Source organism: Pelecanus crispus, chromosome 1 (assembly GCF_030463565.1).
Source record: "Pelecanus crispus isolate bPelCri1 chromosome 1, bPelCri1.pri, whole genome shotgun sequence".
Classification (NCBI taxonomy): domain Eukaryota; kingdom Metazoa; phylum Chordata; class Aves; order Pelecaniformes; family Pelecanidae; genus Pelecanus; species Pelecanus crispus.
In genome coordinates this window covers 158,392,711-158,407,769 of record NC_134643.1, presented here as the reverse complement: position 1 = coordinate 158,407,769, position 15,059 = coordinate 158,392,711, and the positions used below count along the sequence as shown (strand labels likewise).

Sequence of the window (15,059 nt, the reverse complement as noted above, 5' to 3'; positions counted from 1 at the left end):
ACGCACACTCGTAATTCACCCTACACACACAAGCTGCAAATATCACTAAAACCTAAACCATACCAATGAGCAATGCTTCCTTTTTGTAGGGAAGCAACACATCTGTCCTAGAGCTGTGGAACCCATAAAGCTGCCATGGACCTGTTACAGATACTCCTTTGCCAAGATAATCTCACCTGTACTTCTGAATCAGCATCAACATGCTGGAGTTGAAACCAGGTGTCTCTGTTATGGTACTTCTGCAGATCTTCTTTCTGTATAGCTACCTTTCCTGGAAATAAAGCAAACCAGAAGCATGGTTTAAGACATGCTATAGATCCCACAAAGTACATTTCCATCACAAACAAGTTTTAAAACAATGATTGAAGGACTGTCCTATTCAAGAAAGGTTTCAGAGCAAGGAAAGATTTCTTCAGGGCATACTTCTTTACACAATACATAATTCTTTCTGATGAGCAGCTTTTTCCACTTCCTATTGTGAAAGACTTTAAAATTCCTAATGTCATACTCACCTAACAGACTGAAGCACTGGGATCTGTAGATGAGCTTTGTAAGTATGCTTGTAGTAAAAATACCATCATTACTTCTTCAACATGATAATTTAACTTGCAGGAAGAAAAGCTCTAGAATTGTTAAGAGAGGGGGGTTGTTTGTTTGTTTCTGATTTTTGAGGCAGGTGTCTATAACAATCCCAAAAGAAAGTTCCATGCATGGTGTCATTGCTGACAATATTTTAGGATGAGGTTTTTCACTATATATTTTTGTAGAAGGGCAACAACTAGAGATGTCAAGTCACAGCAGATTCTCAGATCTGCATTTTAAGGCCCTGTTGACCTACCTCCCTCACTCAAATCTTGCAGAGTTTGCATTCTGCCACCCAGAGCCAAGCACTACCCCTGACTGTAGGGGGGGGCAGGGAACCAAACAAAAAAAAAAAAACCCCACCAAACCAAACCAAACACAACCCCACTAGAGCTTTTCCTCTCACCTTTTTAACGTCACCTCACCCCTACCAAATTAGCTGTTTTGGTAGTTATGGCAACAGCAGCCAGTTCCATGCTATGAACTAATGTACATGCATGCTGAGGGCTAATATATACGTAAAGCTGAAACTTTTATCTTGCCCGGTCTCTCAGGCATTATGTAAAGCACTCTCTGAGGGGCAATAAAACTTTTTCCAAGTGTCTTTCTTTGTATATACAAAGCAGAGCATGGCATGCCTGAGGAGCACGTGATCCTCAGAAAGCAGCTTTGGGCTGGATGGTTCCGCAGGCACTGAGCAAAGCAGCATGTTCAAAATGAAAGAATCCAGGACAGTCAGAGACATTCACGAGGCTCAAGAAAACTGTTCTTTTGGCAATGTGGTTTGGTAGCAGACTTTCTCTGCTAGAGCGAGGTGCTCACATACAGCTTGCAAACACTGCTTTGCTACAGAAACACAGACTTTCTTCATGCAAACCCTGCTAGATAAAATATACCGATGGACACAGTCTTAGTGGGGGGATTTCCAAGGCTTCCCAAACCCATGCAGTTTGGCCAGAAGTCAGTAATAGATTATCCCTGCAAATATTAACAGAACACATTTACCAAAAAGAAAAAAACAAACAAACAAACAAACAAACAAAAAAAACCAACACCCACACCCAAAAAATCCACGATGGAAGACTATGAAAATGGCAGACACATAGTATTCTCCCTTCTGAAATTTAAAAGCTTACTAAAGTCCCAACAGTAAGTTATTACACCCCCAGTGTTCCCTCAAATTTTGGCCTTTTCCTTTAGCTGCTGTTGGATGGCTCCACCCAGCCCTCCTGTTTGCTGGGCTGCTCTGTGTATCTTGCTGCAGCTACATTCTTTTGTCACCCTCAGGCTGCTTCTGGTGACGATTTCCAGATTTCCAGTCCCAGTTTCTAAATTACTCTGCCATCCTTCCACAACTGCCCTCTGCAGCATCCACCAGGGTTTCTGCTCTGGCTTCCAGAGAGCCACTGACCCATTACTCCCAAGTCTTGCTCATTCTGCCCTCAGTGCTCTCCTCCCCCTGCTTGTCCTTTAGAGAATACCAGATCCATCTCCTGGCAAACATTAAACTAGAGATTAACGAGGCAGATTCATAAACAGGCTTTTTATTGGATATGCTGAGCAAGAGACTTGAAATTTCTTAGAAAAGCAGTAATTAAATTACACAAACCTATAAAATAACATGGCAGAAAAGGTAAATAAGACATCTGAACTGCGCTGAACAGAGGGCACCAAGTTACACTGCTGAGAGTCTCTGTAATGATGGCTGTGTGTTTTCAAAGCTTCTACTTCTATTCTTCAACCACAGCAGTTTCTGGGCAATCTCGTTTCTCTAAAATATTTTGAGAGAGTAATTTAAATGTGTGACCTTCCAATAATTGCTTTGGACCTCATTCAAAATTGTTTACTTTTCACTGCTTGCTATCCTCACTGTACCCTTTAATGTCTTGCAAAAACCCTCCACCCAACCGCAGCGTAGCATGCATTTCCCAAACACCGTCACCCATATCTTTCAATCAGTCTCATTCGCAGTCACCATCCTTGCGGGGAATGTCCTTGCGGAAAATTCAAGGACAATTTTACCAACATCCACACCTGTACGTAGCATAAATGGTGTTATAACTGTCCCCTCTTTCAGCAGGGAGTCCCACTGCTCTCTGTATCAAGGAGGGCAAGATAACCCAGATGGGTCTGACAGCATAGTCAGCGCATAATTGCAGCACAAAGTGTTCAGAGGCAATGGTACACACCTCCAGCTCCAAGAGGGTTAACACAGTGGTACAACTGTTTTGATTAGGAAACTGTTTGAACAGCACTGTTTGCTCTGCACACAAGCAAGTCATCTTAATGAGTGAAACTTATTGACTGGGCTGGCTGGAATCCAGGGTTTTTCACTGTATACCAAATGATCCACAGAGGAAAAAAAAAAAAATCTACTGGGAAAAAAAAACCAGGGAGGAGGGATAGGAGAGTAAAAAAATAAAAGGGCCTACACTTTGGCTAGTCTAAGCATATAAAAAGTTCTATTACTGATAGGGCAGATTGTTTGATCTGCCCTGTTAAACAATTCTCTGTGTACAGGAGCACCCTGCACAGCTTTTGTTTATAACTCTTCACCTGTACCGGCCATGTCCATATGCTCAGCCAACCCGCACGCTGCCGCCCCCTCATCACCAGGCCCACTTAAGGCACAGCGCAGGTGCTGAGCACGGCTCAGGTCCTGCCCTCCTCTATACAGTCACTGGCTGCTCTGCCACCAGCTGACCTACATATGACCTGGCTCAAACAACTTCTAGCCTCGCCAGAACTCGGTTAAACCTAGGCCAATAATCACAAGCTGTTGGCACCTGTCATTTGACCTGACACTACATGATAAGGGCCTACAATTCTCCTTGAAGAGAAACCTGACGCAAGAGGTCAGAAAGGTTTACCACCACTCATTTGCAGGACATTTTCCTCTTTGTGGTTCTTCAGCATGCTCCCAAACTCCAGCCCACTGTCCTGTGCTCTTTCTCAAGACTTGGGTGGCTGCCAGGCAGCAGCGAGAGACTCCAAAACTTGCACCTGAGGCGCCCAGCCACTCCTGCTGGTTTCCTCAGAGCCGCCCCAGGCCACAGAGTCTGGGTCTGTTTAGCTTTTAGACACTGTACGGGAGGAGGCAGGAAACAGCAGAGCATGCTGAACAGTATAAGATATAATTACAAAACTTAGTTTAGTTACATTTTAAAAAGTTAGAATCTCAGCAATAAGACCAGCAGCGAGGAGGCAAAAGCATTCTTCTCATCTCAACTAATTTCTTTCTGAAGTCTGACATTCACCAGGACCTCAGGTTGGGGGAGGGTGGGGAAACCCCACACACTCCTGCCTGGTTTTCACCCATACGGTAGCAATTTCCCTACTTCCCCCCAGTTCAGCCTGAACAGATCTTCACTGGCACATTCAAATCCTAAGCCCTGTGTTCAAAACAAAGATGTGCCACGTCACACCTAACCCCTTCCTTCTGTTGAATCCCTCTTTAGGGAAAAAAAAATAATCTACCAACAACCTATTATTTCAAACATGCGGCCAGCTCACAGGCAAATGAAGTTACTACCTATGGCCTGGACAGTCCTAAGGGTGCAAATTCTTCTTTACGATCCCTGGTGCAAAGTGGTTTAAAAGCCTCCTACTTTCCCCACCCATGCACCCCTGTCCCTATGGCATGCTGTACTAGACGCTGTCGAGGAAACTGATCCAAACCAAAAAACACTGAACAATGAAAATAAACATTCTGGGGGAGGAGAAGGGAGGAAGAAATAAATTTCAGGGGTCACGTGTAGGTGTCATTGGCATTTTTAACACACAGATCATTTCAACTGACCAGTTTCACGGCTTCCCCACTCAAGAGTCACATTAACACTGCTAGAAAATAGAAGATAGCAGGTGGTCAATAATTCAGGCACAGAACAGAAATATGCAACAGAGATGAGTAGGGATTTCTGGCTACACCGCTTGGGAAAGCGTGTGTGGAAGCACTGCACCCTCGGTGCCCAGCCCTTGCTGGAGTTTCAAAAGCTCTTCCCAGGCAAGCCTATGCAGCCCATTAGTTTGTCCCTGGATGTGCCTGGGCTTGTTAATTCAGGGTCTAACATTTCTGTACAAAGACTAACAGAGTTGATAATTTGGCTCAGGTGTTCTCCATCCAGTCACAACTACCTTCTGTCTGGACTACCTGTTGGTGACAAAAGGATTAGGCACTAGTTTGAGGATTACATCTCACCTTTTAATACTCATTTGCCAGTTTGCAGAGTGTTTGCCTCACAGCTGAGACATGTGAATGTTTATGTCAAATGCTAGATCAGTAGAAGGTATATTCGTTTACCGAAAAAGAAGTCAGACAGCAATAGGACAGGAGTTTGTAATTTTAAAAGGGCATAAGGCTCTACCTGAAAAATGATCCAACAGTTATTTTACAGAACCCCAGAACCAGAGCATTTCAGGAGCTTTTGTATCTTTTAAGTTATCTTTATCTTGGAATACTTGCATAGTGAAAACCACAGAACTTCACATATTGTTGCCAAGTGAGCCAAAGCAATATAATGTAATATTTTTAATACAACATACTCCATTAACACTGACTGCAGTATAGTTAATTTATAGCAAAGAGTTAGTTAGGTCTGAGTCACATGTTAAAAGGCCCCAAATGCCTAATTAATTCAGTCTTCTCTCAGCTCTGAGCAGAGACTACTTTGCCTCCTATGTGCTGCAATATTACGTGGTAAGAGGACATGGAAGCTAGTTCAGCAGTTGCTTTATGCTAGTATATTAACTGCACAGACATACTATATCAGTGAATTAATTTAAAATAACTGATATGAAGGAGAGTAATTTGCAATAGCTGCAAAGACTAAGGACAAATAAGAATCAATTTTAATCAACGTTTTAGGCTGTGAAAGCCTTATGAAATGTCAATTACCTTGAAATTTCCAACCAAGAAGCTCCAACCGCTACTGTTCCAGACTACCTGGAATTTTATAATTATCTATTTGAAAGGTTATTTGTCATCAAATAAAAGCACAGAAACTCTGCAAAACAAAAAGGGCTAAATGCCTGCCTTGTTCAAGAATAGTACAAATTCACTCACCCCTCCCCATAACACGGAAAAAGATTGAAACAAGCAATCTCCCTACTTGAGGATTAGAAAGATAAGGATGAGAATTAGGGGCAACATACAGCTTCAGAGCCTTAGATGCAGCAGAATGGCTCCCTCCCAGCTCCTGTGCAGTACACCATGAAGCACAAGCACTACTAGACCATTTGCTACCATGGGTAAGAGTTAGTGGCAACAACGGCAGAACACTTCCAGCACAGCAGCGGTGCATCCTACAGAGAGTACTGAGGTATACTATATTCATGACCCCAGTTTTGTCTGCTTTTTTAATACCTAGTCCAAACATACTATCACTTATGAAACCAATTTTTCCCTTTTGTAGGATTTGTCTTGGATAATAAGGCAGAGAAAAGTAGGCTGTGGATAAGACATAGCTTCTATCCTTAAAAAAAGAAAGTTGCAGCATTGCATGGACTATCCTCTATCAGGGCAGTTTTGGTGGCCACAATGCTTAAGATCTTGCCTGGCTTACATTGCAATTTCTACTCTACTTTTCTTCCAGTTAAGGGGGGGGGGGGGGGGGCAAAACAAAACAAAAAACCCCACCACAACAACAACAAAAAAACAACCTTACCCAACCACACCTCTGGTATCAATTCTCTGCCAGCTTCTCTCTGGGCCCTTAAAATGGCCTTATAGCCCGTGGCTGGTGGCAATGCAAGAGCAGTCCTAAAACCTAGACTTGTGGTCACTGTTGTCTGTCTTACAGTAGGCACCAGGACGCTAAGCATGCTGGTGCACTGAAAAACTATCTCCTTCATCCCCTCCCATCACCAGCCCCTTCCAGGTACGGCCACCAGAAGCCACCGCTATGGCATCTTCTTTACAGTCCCAGTCTTTGCTTAGTTCAAGCGAGGCATAAACCAGACAGAGACTGTTTAACATCTGATACTGCTGAGAGAAGTCAAGTACTGCAGAAAATACAGAAAGCCCAGCTCAAACTATAGCAGTCAGAGGTAAGCCAGGAGGATGGATCTATGATGATATTCCAAATACAGATAGTATTAACACTATGATTTGGTAAGAAGGAGGGTTGCAGAAAAGGACAGTCGAGGTTCTAGCACATTACGCTCAGTAGTTTCATTTAAGGTATGTGTACTTGGAGGAAAAAGGAAAAATATGTATTTTTGAAAGCTCAACTCTTTTCCTGCTTTTGTGACCATCTGTTATGTTAAAAGATTTTGTGAGTGCATCCTAACAAATTATTCTATGCAGAAAGTATTTATTTTAGGCTTTCTATGCAACTGCAGAGAATCTTCTCAGCATAATTCTAGTTTATAGCTTCTTGACACTTGTCACTGTGGGACAGAGTCATCTGTTTCCTTTATTTCATTAGTAGCTATATTTATACCGTACTGAGTAGCTATTATTCCCATGTCATCCAACAGTACATCACGGAAACAGTAAACCAAGTTGTGACTGCTGCCTAAGCCATGGTCAGGGTGGAGGATGGAGGAACAGAGGAACACAATTTTCTTTAAAATCTTGATCTCTGCTTCACATTGTATTGGAAGATCTCCACTCAGCTAGCAAGAAGCATAGTTTAACAGGGATGATTCTTTTCCAATTTTTCTTTTAAATCAATAAAATAATCAAAAGGTGATGCTTCAGCTACATTTGGCAACAGTTAACTAATAACGGTAAATAGTTTGCTTGGACATTTGGTAATAAATGGTGGCAACTCTACAAACACACCTCCTCATCTTTGGAAGTATTTATTAACAAAGGTACAGTCACGTCAAACATGCAAGCCTCAAACAACTTTCAATTCCAGGGTGTTTTCATTCTCTGAGAGCGCCCATGAGCTATGATTTAGTTTCATCTACTTTAGTCCAGAGCAGCTAAGTTTAATTACCTCCAAAGGCAAACTTGTTTTATTGCCTTACGCTGCTTCAGCTCATCTATTATTAAGCAGCAAGACAGTTACAACCTGCCAGGATACAATGGCCACAACAGTTTCAATTCATTGTAGAACACACCTAATAACCTCTATGAAGGTGACTTACAGTAGTTAAGTTATAGTAAATGTAGTTAACAGTATCACTCACTAGTCTTCTCCCCACTGGCTTTCTGCTCCTTCATTGAAGTGCTTATAGCTTAGGCATTTCACATCTGTGCTTTATTAACTACCATTCCATCCTCATCAGCACCCCCAACCAAGCCTTTCCCCTCAGTCAGGACTACCACAAACTTACAGAAGAAAGTTCTTACTCCCCAATGAAGTACAGGGACCAGGACTTCATACAGTGAATTTACTTCTTCCCCTCAGAACTTCACAGGGGGTGCCTTTTGTTCTGTTCAGGTTCCTGCTTAACACAGATGTTAGCAGGTCAGTTACATGCATCTGTTACGAGAACAAATGGGGGGGGACGGGACACACACAGACGGACACAAACATGTCATTTGTGATTTAATTAGAAGATAAATATTTGTGTACTTGTCACCTGAAGGGCATATGATATTAACTATTCTCTCAGTGCAGTGTTAATGACTTGGTGTGGCACGTTTCCTGTTTAACTGATCTATACTTGCAAAGTCACAGCCTGGCAGCCTGAACTGTTCATTACACACCTAGGAGAATACCAGCTCAGGGCATATTGTGGAGATGGTTTTCTTCACTAAATCTAGCTCAATTATTAAAGGGTAAGAAAAGCCTTCTGTCCCACTGCATTGGCACAGCTTGCCTTATTCAACGTTTCTAAAAAGTTGAAAACTAAATATCAAAGCAATCGTTAAAGAACATAATCATTAAAGAACATATATTTATATTTGCCTTATTTAGCAGCACTACTACCCTAATGTTCCTTCTACTGCATCCAATCCATTACTACTTGGAGGGGTACCAATTGACAGTTTTTCAAGTCAACCATATCTCCTCAATGGTTTTCTCATTGTAACAACTAGATGGAAATAGCTATCCTATGCATTATACAGATATGTGTTCCATCAAATTGGCCTACTATTCCTATTTGATCATTTGGAAACAAACAAATCTAATTTTAAATAGAATTTACCATTACTTTCAGGAGTACATTTCCTACTTAAAGCATCTCAACATACTATATAAATCAGTATATAAACTCTAGCCCACAACAGTCAAGACACACAACGTCAATTAAACAACAACTTAAGACTAGTTTATTTCCACAGTAACTATATGTTTGCTACATTTTACCTAAAAACAACAAATCATATTTCAGATCCACTGAGCTCTGCATTTTCTTCATTATATTTGCATTTCAACCAGCATCCAAGATTCTTCCAAGACACAGTTGTTCAAGAGTTGTATCTATTTAGCTAACAAAATCCTACATGACTTAGCAAATTATGATTAGGAAAATGCAAATGTAATAAACAAACATGCAAACTCAAAGATATCTTTATCTGCACAATCCTCCCATCCTGTATGCCAAAATACTACAGTATGTTCCAAAACGTATCTGCTATACATGTGTTCCAGTTTCTGAATTTGTTTGGTTCTCCTCGGAAGTTTCTGTCAGAGGTTTCAGGGGGTTCTTGTTTTTCATTTTCTCGCCCCCACTCCTTCCGCTTTTGGTGGCTTGAGCATTCTCATCTGTCACACACTGAGTTGCATTTCGGATGTTAAAGAATTTACCATCACAAACTTGTACTTCATACTTGAATAAATAAAAGCATGCCTACTCTGAGCTCTAGTCACCCTGGAAATCACTATTATAACATCAAGAGAAATTTCTGGCAATGCTAAATAGCGATTCAAAAGAAAATCTGCTGGCCAACCATCTTCCAAAAATAGCTACTTGCCAAATTCTCACCATTTTGACACACATGCACTCTGTTATCTCTGTCTTGAAACCCCCTCAAAACCAGCCAAACAAACAATGCAAACAGATGTCTTAACATACCAGATCACACAGGAAACACAGGCAAATTCACAAACTTGGTAACATCTGAACTTAAAATTAGTCTCCCTGGATGGAAGACACAACCCCCAACTCCCTTCTCTGAGAAAGTTCATTGCTAGATGAGCACGGGTAACCACATTTCTTCATCAGAAGTGTCTCATGATGACATAATATAACAAGCTATCTCTGTAATGCAAACAAAGGGCCCTTATTTGCAGAATTCAGTGGTTCAGTGGAGAAGAGTTTATTCTAGCACTACTCGAACCAAACTTTTTCAGTAGGGACCTCTTCCAAACCTCCCTTGCTCAAGCCTCTTCAAGAAAAGGTCTCTTAAGACTGAGCTGAAGATACACACAGAGCAGCTATTCCTTTTAAATATTACATACATTGTTCCAATGAAAGAGTTCCCTTTCTCAAAAAAAACTCCACTGCTTAGTTTTGCTTCTGCTGACTTCTGTTCCATAGGAACTACTGAAAATCCACATGCAGTTACTCCAGAGCACCATTCTCTTTCCAGAACATTTTCCTATTACAAGCAGAACTTACACAGTATCAAAGTGACAGTAGTTCTGGGTTTTTTTTTTTTTTCTTCTCTCCATTGCTATTTATCACACTTTCTACATCTTTGAAATGCTCTTCAAAATATGCCTATGATAAGGAGGGAGGGGAAGAGAGCAGGGGAAGAGGGGAAAACTCAGACTACAACAGCTAATATGTGCTGTAAAATCTCGGCGTAGACAGGTAACACTGGTGTTTTGACTTTTAGTGCTACATCAGTATAGTAACACACCAATCTGCCTACCTATGGATTCTGCAACACATACAAAAGTCAACTTTGCTGTTTCCTGAAGAGGTAATGAAAAATAGAAACCTGATCAATCATTCGAGCATCCAAACAAAAGTATCTTTGTATCTTCTGCAAGTCCTTCTTTTCACGAACTGCTTCCAGTACCTTTAATACAACATTACTGTAGCAGTTCCTGAAGAATTCCCCTCCGATGTTACAGCTTGATTATTAAGACAGGAACTTAGGAAACAAGGAAGAAAGGAAACAATTTGCACGTCTCTATCTGCAATTTCATGGATCTGGCTTGTGTTAAGTGTGCAGAGACCCTTGTTCCAAGCGAGGGAGTAAAGCCCTGAGCAAGAAAAATCCCAGTCCATGGCCTGTTCATGGGTCACTGCAGTTGCAGAAAAACGGTGACACACAGGAGATCAGATGAGGCAATTTCAACAATGAAAAACTCATCAGTTGATAGAAAGGAGGTATTACTTGCACATTACAAGGGGAAACTAGAGATTAGTGAGACCAAAAAGCTTTCCAAAAGCTCACTAGAAAATCAGAAACTGACCCCCTCCTCCCCAGGATGCTAGATTGCTAGATGCTGTGCACGCATGAGCTCAGTTAGGGACAGAGGACGATGACCCAGTTTCCTAGCTCATATGTAAAACATAAAACAATAATTAAAGAAAAAGCTAGTGACTGCATGATAAACTAGTGTAATGTAAAGATACATATGAAGAGATCTGCACCACCACCCCATGCACTTTTAACATAATGCATTTTACAGCATTATACGAACTGTTGCTCAACATCAGACAACTTCCTCACTACAAGCTCTGTCAAGACATACACACCTCATTGATAGCTATAGTCATGTTATACTGGCATTAGAAAAATGATAGTCATACATGACTTCTTTCAAAAGTAAGAGATGAAAAACTGAAAAAAATCCAAACCGTTAAAATGACTTAAAGTGGGAGATGTTCCCCTCAATAACAACTAGACTTTTACAAGATATTTATACCTGAAGAGATAAATGGACTGTCATGCAATTTGCTGCAGGTGAAATGCATAGCAAATAATATCTGGAAAAGCAGAGGTCTTGCCCATGTCAAATAGACACTGGAAGTCTTACAGAGTTATTCTGTAGACAACAGCTTGCTCTGATACTCTCTATAAAATTCTGTCATCATTGTACTGTGGGTACCTATGACCAGTAGCTATTACTCCGCATGTGTCATTAAGGTAGTCATAGTTTAACAATACTGCATGCAGGTAAGTGTAATAAGCCCCGGAAAACTGCAAGACTAGAGGCCTTGTACTTAGAAAAAAAAAAATGCAGTAACAAATGATGTTGCCAACGTTTAAACAATGCTTTATTGCCTATTTCAGTTAAACAGCAATCTGCATTTACTATCATAACAGACAGTATTTATCTCCCAGCCTTTTTTATAAAATGTAATACTGAAGGCATTTTTGTCAGTTGACAAAAAAAGGACAATACTGAGCAGTACTTACCACTATCAATGTCAGTCCTATCAAGACCCCAACTCATAAGACTACATACGATCTAACAGTCAAAATCCAAGAGAAGTAAGCTGTAAAGAAAATAATAATTTATGAACACATACCTATGATGGAATCCCTTCGAAAAACATCTCTGTCAAAAATATAAAATGACAGATGGCGAAAGGTCCGAGGAATTTCACAGTAAAAGTCTTCTCCATAGAAGGGGCTGGGTAAAAACAAAAAAAACCAAAAAACAACACACAAAACATACACATAAACACACACACACACAAAAAAAAAAAAGAAATTAGTGTTGGTATCCTGGAGGAGCCAGTGTGTTTATACTTCACACCCAGAACATCACTCTGGACTGTGATGGTCCTCCCCGCCCAATGAATGTGCATCTTCAAGCACTGTTCCACTTTGACTCTCCCCAACCATCTTAAATGCCCACAGAACAAGATTTCTTCATGTGCAAAAAAGAGCAGATACTTCTTTTTAACTGGAAAAAAAGTGTTCCTAAACAAAGAGGGCAGAGAACACATTCTTTGTTAATATACAGTGCCTTGAAAGGTGGAGAGAGGCCCCTGCTGCCATACTATTCTTTCAATAGACCATTATGACAGAGATCACAAAAGCATACATGTGAACAGCATGAACAAAATACAGCATGGTCATGGCATACATATATATTTTATTTATTTATTGTTAAAAGGATTTAATTTATTTAAAATAAAACGCCTACAGCCATTGCCTCTTTTCTCATCCCCTGCAAAGTTTCTTATTTAAAGTCAAATTCAGTCAACTGATGGTAACTAAGCCTTGGAGCTGGCACAATGGTTATTACCTGATAGCACTACATATCTGTCTACTTTTGCTTACTGGAATCGTATAGAGTAAGTTCTTTTACAGTAAGACCAGATTTAAAAAAAATAAATACTATCTCAGCATGAAAAGCTCTTTAGAGACTTACGGGGCTTTCTTTGGATCCTACCAATTTAAATGGGAAAAAAAAAAAATTACCCTCACACACCTAATAGCAACCCTTTCAGTTTCTCTCTATCTAATTATATGGTTAAGGATTTACTCCGAAGAACTATAAGCATATATGAACATTATTTATTCATTGACAGGTCTACCATTTTACACAGATTTTTCATTCCAAGTCACTCATGCTTCAGTAGATCTAAATGGGCGGATGCAATTTGAGTCATATGGACAAATACAGCAAGCATTGCAGATGTAGACTTAAAAATAAATTTAATTCCAACAGGCCAAAAACCAGCAGGTTTTTTTTCTTCCCCTTTTAAACAGACCTCCTTATTGTCTTGGCTAAGCACAAACGTGGGAGACAGAGTTGTGCTGTAGCTTTAATCATTATCAAAGGCTTTTTATGTTAGAAAATTAGATATCAAAAAATGATTAGTAGTTCTTTGCATTAACTTTCAATTTTTCAGCTTTTTGTCAGGAGAGGTCATTCCCTTTGCTTCTTTCAGGGTATTTTACATCACCATATACTTTTGCTTGTATTTTTGCCTACAGTAAAAATACACTCCCCCAGAATTGCTGCATTCCCTCAAGAGCTAGCTGACAAGTCTCACTCAAAACACATAGGCACCGCAAATTAGCTGAACACTCTGTATTTGAAGGGAATATGCCACACTGATTTCATGAAGTCCAAAGACATCACTCAATATTCAGTAAGAACATTAAGTCACCACTCCACCAGCCATGTGGAAGAACACATATTGGATAAACAACAAAGCCCAAAGCATACCCACAGGTTAAACTTCCACCACTGAAATGGTTTCCCATTCATGGAAATAAATGCATCCAGCCCTAAGTTACAGCAACCATCGTCAGCTCCACTCAGTCATCCCTACCATGAAGGCAGGGGTTAAAATCTAACAGCTGGAAGTTGTAGCTAGTTTGACTGTTTGTCCCAACTACCCCCTCTGATTCAGCACTCTTGGTTATCTCCTCTTTACCCATTCTGCTCTGAGAGGTTTTATTTGGAATCAGGAATTCAGCAGCCACTGCTTCAGGCACAAAATACCTGAGTTCTTTGGTACAAACAGCTTTTACCAAACTGGGAACTATCTGACTGTCCCAGCAGCCATGCTTCTTCTGGCAGCCCCAAGGGCCTCATTCCGTGCACATCAGTTGGTGCAAGTTTTCATGCACAGGCTTAACCCAAGGGGGCTACACAAATGCATAAACATTGCCCAAATATCTAGTGCGTTATAGATCCAAAACACTTGCATCGTTCAGAGCCCTAATACTCTGCTCAGCCATAAAATTGTCCTTTCTGCTGGAAGAACATGACAGATGAATTTACTCACTAATGACCTTAGAATGAAGTGATACTTAATGAACTGTGGATTATATACCCAATTCTGTATAAAGCATACGAGGAAGGCTTCAGTATACTGGAAGTCTAAAGGCAATGTTGGACTGGATGACCTTCAAGGTCTTTTCCAACCTAACGATTCTATGATTCTATGTAAAATACAAGTGAGACTTATACTGAGCATACTTTAATTCAGCTCAGCTGATTCTGAGGGAAAGAGCAGGAAAGAGACAACAAGTGGAGCCTTTGGCAAGTCCCCTATTAATGTTTGTCACCGGTGGTGGTCAGGGCAGAAGATAACTAAGACCACACCACAGCAAAGCAAACACGAGATTCAGAAAAGCAGACTGGACAACAGAAAGCTTCTAGGCCAATACACGGTATCAGAAAAAGACTGATTAACAGAAAAAAATGCTATGAAGGCTCACTTAGCCATGCAGGGACCACATCTGGTCACTACTTTTAGGCACAAGGCTTATTAGCATGAGCAGCACCTGCTGGCTGGTGTTCTTCACAGATACATTATTTGCAGCTGCTGTCAAGAGAAGCAAAGCTTTGTCCTGCTCTTGGCTTTCCCCCTCCGAGATCTTGTACCCCTTGGAGATTCACTCAGGTAACACCCCTGAGGTGCACTGTGTTCTTAATATAAGCAAGCAGATTTCCAACACAAGTGCGCTCACTCTGCACCAGATAATTAGCCACCAAAGTGGTAACTGTAAGGATACACATCAAGATAAATCTGATACACCCCCGCCCCAATCTTGTGTAGCTCTGCAGAAACAGTATCTTCTTTCTGAAGGAATCAAAAGTAACCACACAAATGCTTCCAGCTTCCACTTAAATGCGTGCTTTTCCTCCATG

At 40.7% G+C, this 15,059-nt stretch overlaps 1 protein-coding gene across 1 annotated transcript in view; it reads right to left on the bottom strand.

Annotated features, from left to right (window-relative positions):
- The window catches only part of RASA3 (RAS p21 protein activator 3), a 142,027-nt gene that overhangs the window by 75,847 nt on the left and 51,121 nt on the right, over nt 1-15,059 (bottom strand). Inside the window, exons 3-4 of the mRNA XM_075727066.1 lie at nt 11,971-12,074; nt 177-271 (exon numbers count right to left, since the gene is read on the bottom strand). Of these exons, the coding sequence (XP_075583181.1) occupies nt 177-271; nt 11,971-12,074 (199 nt within the window). The remainder of the gene's footprint in view (nt 1-176; nt 272-11,970; nt 12,075-15,059) is intronic.